Consider the following 7,230-nt stretch of genomic DNA (forward strand, 5'->3'; position numbering starts at 1 on the left):
GAACTTCTAACCTGTGTTCTTTTTAATCACTGTGCACTATCCCAAGGGTTAACACATGAACCTGAAAATGGTTTTGATATAAAATACTGTAACTGTATCTATTTTACCCTGTCCAAAAGAAGAAGACAAAGCCAATGACAAAGCTAAGAAAAAAATGGAAGAAGTCTTTTTTCAGACATTGTCTAGCCTCAGGATTTGAGCTAGAGTGTGAAAACCTTTACCAGACTAGTCTGAATGGGTGAATAGAGACTTAAAAGCTATCATGGAGGGTCACACTTATGGTTTGGCAAGTCTGGTGGCCAATTTCTATTATCAAATTATGTAAAGAACAGTACAATCTATATCAAGTGAAGTGGCTGTTACCAAACTAGTCATCAGATATTTATGGTCAGTCAGACCTCTAGGAGGTCTGCAGAACCACATGAAATGGTGGTTTTGATAGTATCTCCATTAGAAATGATGATTACTTGACACCTAGGAGATCATGTGACAGTTGAAACTTTTCAGGTGGTCCAGGACATTTAGAAGCCAATGGTATAATGACTATATACTGCGGAGCCACCCTGGGTTAATGAGAATGAGACACTGTGGTTAAACAGACAATGGATACAAGTAAGTTCTGACAAACACCAGGAGGCAAAATTGGTCCAAATATGTGTCATTAAACCGGTGGGCAGATTAGGCTGAGGGTGACCCGCAACATTCATTTGCAACTGTCTCCAAATATTTCCAGTGAAAGAAAGAGCTCATAAGAGCCAAGAATCCCCTGGGATGAACCCAGAATAGACCATGCATGGATGTCATGAAGGATGACTGTGGGAACAGTGCCAAGACTACCCCTTCTCTGCAAGGTGCTGCATTTCCCCCATGTGCCAATCTAATGGCTTGAGGTTCATAGGGTGGAACTGAGAGAGTTACTGGAGCAGCAGAAATGAGAGGGGATGATACCTGATAAAAATAATAATGGAAAACTTTGATCTTGGGCTTAGTAAAAAGCTTTAAAAAATTAAACTTACATTTTGAAGAGAGTAGATTGACTTTTGGACATTTCATATCAAGTTAACAAGGGTTGTCTCAAACTAATATGCTATACAGGACCCTGAAGAACTTTATTAAACAAGAATAAATGTCCTTCATAGTAAGAACTGTCATTAGAAAGCATGTTTGAGTTTAATATTAGTGCAATTTGGATGGGTATGAATGCCTAGAGGAGCATCAGTAATTGAAAGCTGTGTGCAATATTAGCAGAGAAACTAGAGCCTATATAATACCTCTGTGCTGCTTTTCCCTTAGCAATTTGCAGAATTCGGTTATCTCCTTTCAGACGTTGGATGTTATGGAGATTTGTAAGGACACCGATGTTCAGGAGGGTTATCAGATCAGAAATATTCTACTTCGCTTCAGGCAGGGAAGGATCTGCATTTGCTTCTAATGAGCTGCTACAACACTTTACTTAAGTAGCAGAATGGTTAAAATTCAGGTGGCAGTGACATTTGCTGTCTATCACTGACAAAACTGGTCTTGCGGAACTGTTCTTTGTACAAGAGAAGAAGCTTTCATCTTTAAGTTGCGAGCTACTGTATGGCTTAAAGTTAAACCATCAAAGTCCTTTCAACAAATCAGTCAGAAACAGAATAAGCTGTAAAATTGTGTGCATGGGTGCGCATTCCCGCAATTAAAAAGCACATACAAAACAGTAGGCGATGCAGTGTTAACATTCACACACATTTTGCTCCAGTTACTTGGCACTTAAGGAAAAGGAAGAAGCAGCCAAACACATGCAAATGTCATTTTCTTTAAATTATTTAGATCTAGATACAGAATATAATGTAGCTATTTATATAGAAATCAGCTGCAAATATTTCGCTATGTACGATTTTTTCTGGTCTAACTTTCGAGGAAGCAAAATTCTGTCTGAACAATTATCTGACACGTTACACATTCTGCAATGCCAAGTCCTGAGACAGGATTGCTGCATCAGAAAAAGAAATTCATTAAGGTTGCGTGACAGGGAATGGGTTGCTAATGGTGAAATGGGTCCAAAATTAGCTTTGGAGAAGGCATGGTCTTCTCTAACCTGCAAACGACTTCTTCCATTAATAACAAATACTAATCTAAAATCCAGCAAAGTAGCAAACACTCCCATGCAAAAAGCTGAAAATGCAGAAGCAACAGCGTAAAATAATTTTCTATTGATCTCCTCAGGATGTGGTCAAGTTAAAATGTTTAACTTTCCCTTTAGATGGAGAGGGAGGGATTGTTGCTGAAAAGAACAGTCTAGGCAGCAAAACGAGATCTAGGTATGCTACTCTACAGAACTGCCATGATGGGAACAATAACATACTGTCAGAAACAAAAGGTGTTATTACAAAAGAAGTGAACGTGTCTGCTTGATACACTGTATGTTATTTAATATCGTCATGCAGAACAAAACGATTGAAACATTTTTAATGCATTCACAGCTGGGTAACAAATACGACTCTATCTTGTGCATGCTAGGAGTGGAGGGTCCTCAGAGAAAGAACAGAAGCCAAAACGAAACAAAACAAAAAAAGGTTTACAGTGACCATTCCTGGGAACTTACTCAGAGTCTTTGTTCCATAACCGTCGTCACCTAATCCGGGGATGTCCTGCACGGAAGTCCCCAGAGAGAGCAATGAGAAAGGAAGAACAGCCGCAGAAGAGGAAGGAAGAAGTCAGTGGAGTTGAAATGGATACTACCATGACTGACCATGTCGATTGAGCAATCTGGATCCCTGCTTTTTCCTTCTGAAACAACTTTAGACCCATATTCTATGGGAACGCAGCCAATGAAAGAGGCAGTGACCACGATACAGGGCTTTTGGAGCTGTGAGGAAGGAGGAACAAGCAGATAAATAAAATGATCCTCACTAGGTAAATTTAGGAGAGGATTATTGAGGAAAAAGAAGTGAATATTTGGGCTTGGAACCAGCACATCATTTTAATAATGCTGGTTCTCTATATAGTTTAAGCAAGCAGTAAATGCCCAAGGAGGTACACGTCCCAAGATTTGATTTACTTCTTTAAGCTATTAGTACAGTTGCTTCATTTAATAGTTAGACCTTCAGTGAAGCTGCCCACGGCAATCAAATGGAAAAAACAGATTAGAGCAGACTTTAAAAAATGTAATAATTTTGTTTATTATTGTGAAAGAAATCACTTTTGCATCATTTTGCGCCAGTTCTGATCTGGGAATATTTAATTGGAGACAAGTTTGGATTTACAACAGGTGCCGCAACAACTTTGAGGAGCTACAATTGCTCGTCCAAAAGTTAAGGTCACTGTTTTACTCTTCTGAAAATGATGTTTCCAGGGCTGGAAGGACCAGCTGGATCCAAACTGCAGTCACACATTGGTCACAGTAGTAATACCTCTCCTGCCTGCCTACGACAGATATTTGCCTAGATGTGTGGAATACTGGTATCATGCGTGTCACCCATTTTTCTGCTGCTGCATGTGACATCATCTCCAAGAGGTTACTTACGTTCTGGATCACTTGTTTCCTGCTCACTCTGCTCCTTGCTCTTGTAGAATGGGAATTTTCGTGAAAAGATGAAGTTCTTTTTACGCTTGTCATTGAATGACTGTGAAGGAGAAAAGGCATGGGGCAAAAACAGGGACGTCTAATTGTTGTCACACTCATGCTGACAAAACAACTAGTTTGTAAAAGTGGAGAGAACTGTAGTGACTCAAATCAGTCCAAACCAAGTGGCTGCAGAGAATCAGAGGTGGGTGGGTGTGGTGAGGTCTGCAAGTTGAGGGCAGAGCCCCTGGATCGATTTGATCACAGAGATCTCAAATCACAACCTTCAGCTCCTTATTTGGAAACTATTGTGCTTGGCTTGTTCAGATGAAGGGCTACAGATGGCTCAGCATGCTTTGAGATCAAGCAACTCATCTTTAATCATAGCAGACTGTGCACAAAATTAATTAACTGGCTGAAAAAGAATAGGTTGTAAAGAGGAAAGTGGGAGCCTTTGATTTGCTTGTAATAGGTACGTGAATTCAGCCTGTGTCAATTAAAATCAAGTATTTTTTTCTGCTAACTGCTGTTCATTTGATGGTGGTATATTTCACTTCATTTCACAACTTAAGTGTGTTTTAATGCTCTTTTTGGGCATAATTTAAAATAAATACTTTGTTTTATTTTATACCTGTATATTTACTCATTAGGTTCCTCTGGATATGCTTTTAGCGTTATGTGATTTGGAGATGAAATTTTCTGATAAACAGTATTTCGCTACATGTTGAGCAACATATATTGTTTTAAATTTTCAAATGAGGAATTAATATGGAAGAAATTGGATTTTTTTTCACAATAAAACCTTAGACTTTACAAACAGTCACAAGGGCTCATAGCACCCTAAGATGTAAAAGCAGGATATAGCTGCTTGGGACATTTATTTCAGATAGTAAATGAGGAATTAGGGTTCCTATACAGTTGTTTGAGAGAAGGTGGCATTTCCAGAGGGCACCTATGTTGAGCTGCCCGTAGTGCTTATCTGAAGAGACCTGCATTTGTCAGACAATGTCCTGTACTGTATCCTATACTGACCATGTGCAATGCCAAGACAAATTTGCCAGAGATCACCTTTGAGAGAGCAGAGACCTTCTCAACTCACTTAAACAACCAATCTCATGAGTTTACCATTGCTCAAATGAAATATAACCAGTATTTGGGTCCAATTCTGAAATGGAATGTGTTTAGAGCTTGAGAACATAATTGATTTTCTTACATTTTGGAAGCGCAGCATAAAATGTGGTTTAGAATATGCATTTCTTGAAAGATGTGAGGTTAGGTACTGAAAATTCCAATAAAAATAGTTGTCTACTTGTGTCACGAAAGTTTCATGCCACTTTTACATTTCAAGCATATTTAAAGTTCAGTAACTGAAAATAAAGGAAAAAAAATTGCACATGTAGAATAAATGATCCATGAAGATCTCTCAGAGTATGTAAACATTCAATGTGAAATTAATGTGGAGGTCATGCACAAATAATCCAGACAGCATGCAAATTGAAAACAAAGCAAATATGACAGAAAGCCAGAGGAAAACAAAAAATGCACGTGAAAGATTAAAGTAATCTGTGGATGAAAAGAGGACTGACATGCACATTACATCACTTTAATGACCTGAAGGATATAATTACATTAAAATGTGTTTTCTGTGATAATTTCTTTTTCCAAAGAAAGGAATGTAGAGTGTTAATGGTTCCCATTGTGAAATTATTTGTCACTATTCATCTGAATTTGACACAGTAATACTATACACATTGCACTTTAAAAAGGAAAAGCAATATATATACGAAATAGAGACACCTCCAAAAATAAAGGGTTTTAAAAATGACAATCACTTCATTATCAAATGCCATTTCACTTTGGAATTAAAGAGGATGTTATCAAATATATCAATAAATATGTTGTGTTTCACAGAGCTTATTTGAGAAATAACACAAGTATTCTTTTTCAATTTTATCCTCAACAGTCTAGAAAAAAACTTCAGAAATTCCATTTTCACCAGAAGCTTATGCATGATCTAACAGTATATTCCAAATTAGACTGATATAGTATGGTGTTATATAAATTTTTCTCCTTTTGAGATTTCAAATACTGGGTTGCCTTTTTAATAAGATATTTTTCCACTTTAAGTTGGACAATCAGAATCTCACAGGTGACTGTTATATCCAACTGTGTCACTGCTCTTACACCAGTAAAAAGCCGTGTTCCTAAATAAAGCTGACTCTTATTTTATTAATATCCATAAGCATGTATGTTTATGCATGTGTTAATATTTCTAAAGATCAATCAATGTGCATATTCAAGTTAATGACCATATATACTATTATAGTGTAGTCAGAGGATTTATATTTAAAATAACAAACCGTAAAATACAAGAAACTAAAACGGGTCTGATCCAGCAAGCTTCTAGAAATAATTAGTCCTGTTTCCTACAGAAATATTAGTCCATAAACCGAGTGGGCTTACCAAGCACTTTTTTTCTTGTGCATTATGTGCATGTTGTTTCACAAGAAATCAAAGACAGAATCCTTGATTTTGGTTTTGTATCCAATATAAAAGTGGTTAAACTGAGGCTGATGGTCTCCACCTTAAGGATATGAGAACCTGCAGACACCCAGCAAAATGCTTCTTACAGCTACCACAATATATCCCTCTAATGTATAGAGAGAAGGGGGTTGGCAAACAGAGGAGGGAGGGACACAGACAGAATAAAACTGTGTGTTTTTTGGAGAATCTGTGTTAATTCCAGATTTTGTTGTGTTGGTGGAGGAATAGGGACCAACACTGAATACATATTTTCTTTTTTTTTAAGAAAGGATCATGTATGTGAGGAACAGTAGTAAGGTTAAACTACAAAATTCAAATGTGTGTTTTTGAGAGATTTTATTGCTATGAAACGGAAATTTTGAGATCTGTCAACTATTCTGGAGCCAGTTTTCACAGGGGCTCCCTGTGCTGCTGGAGAGCTGTGAAATAGCTGTAGGATCAATGAGAGAGAGGTAGCTGCCTACATCTCCCAGCCCAATGCAGAAGTTGTGTGCAGCTGGAATTGAAATGATTCAACAATATTTATGCAAGCAGCATTTCTGAAAGTCAGTGACAAAGTGCCTGAAAATGGGTTCTTGTAAAAGCCACCATTTCTTTGCCACAAATGTTGTAAAATCCTGTAATAGCAAATAATTTGGGCATTACAGTCACACTGAAAAACCTGCAGCATAGATTACCTTTATACCTCGAGTGCCATCACTTCACATAGGTTACCACTAACCTAGGAACTGGCATTAGGAGGCACTTTATACAGAGAAGTGCTTAAGACTAAAAAGCAAATAAAATTTTCAAGTACTGCCTGATAACTGAAGAGTGAGGTCACTCTCCACAACATTTGAACTGTGATGAAAAAGAGTCTTTTCTCAGAAAAAAGGGGGACAAAATCTTTCACCAATGTCCTGGCTTGAGTTCTTGTTTGATACTACTTAGGCATAGACTGTGTTTTGGAGAAGCCAGAAAAAACTTGTGACCAGCACTCTTGCTTGACCAAGTATCCTCAGATGTCCCCAGTTATGTAACCCTGGCTTACACGGACCAACCTTCCCTGGTTGTGACAGACATTAAGACACTGTGTGTTTCTTGTTCATAAATATTCCCTTCGGTACTTTTCTTGTGTCAACATCATTTTTGTATTCTGAATG

At 37.7% G+C, this 7,230-nt stretch overlaps 1 protein-coding gene across 1 annotated transcript in view; it reads right to left on the minus strand.

Moving 5' to 3' along the window:
- The window catches only part of LOC104499840 (disks large homolog 2-like), a gene marked incomplete at its 5' end in the record, with an annotated part of 24,147 nt that extends 20,542 nt beyond the window's left edge, over nt 1–3,605 (minus strand). Inside the window, one exon of the mRNA XM_010143399.1 lies at nt 3,506–3,605. Coding sequence (XP_010141701.1) covers nt 3,506–3,605 — 100 coding nt within the window. The remainder of the gene's footprint in view (nt 1–3,505) is intronic.
- Between the last annotated feature and the right edge of the window lie 3,625 nt (nt 3,606–7,230).

The sequence above is a fragment of the Buceros rhinoceros genome, unplaced genomic scaffold, assembly GCF_000710305.1.
Source record: "Buceros rhinoceros silvestris isolate BGI_N320 unplaced genomic scaffold, ASM71030v1 scaffold19279, whole genome shotgun sequence".
Classification (NCBI taxonomy): Eukaryota; Metazoa; Chordata; class Aves; order Bucerotiformes; family Bucerotidae; genus Buceros; species Buceros rhinoceros.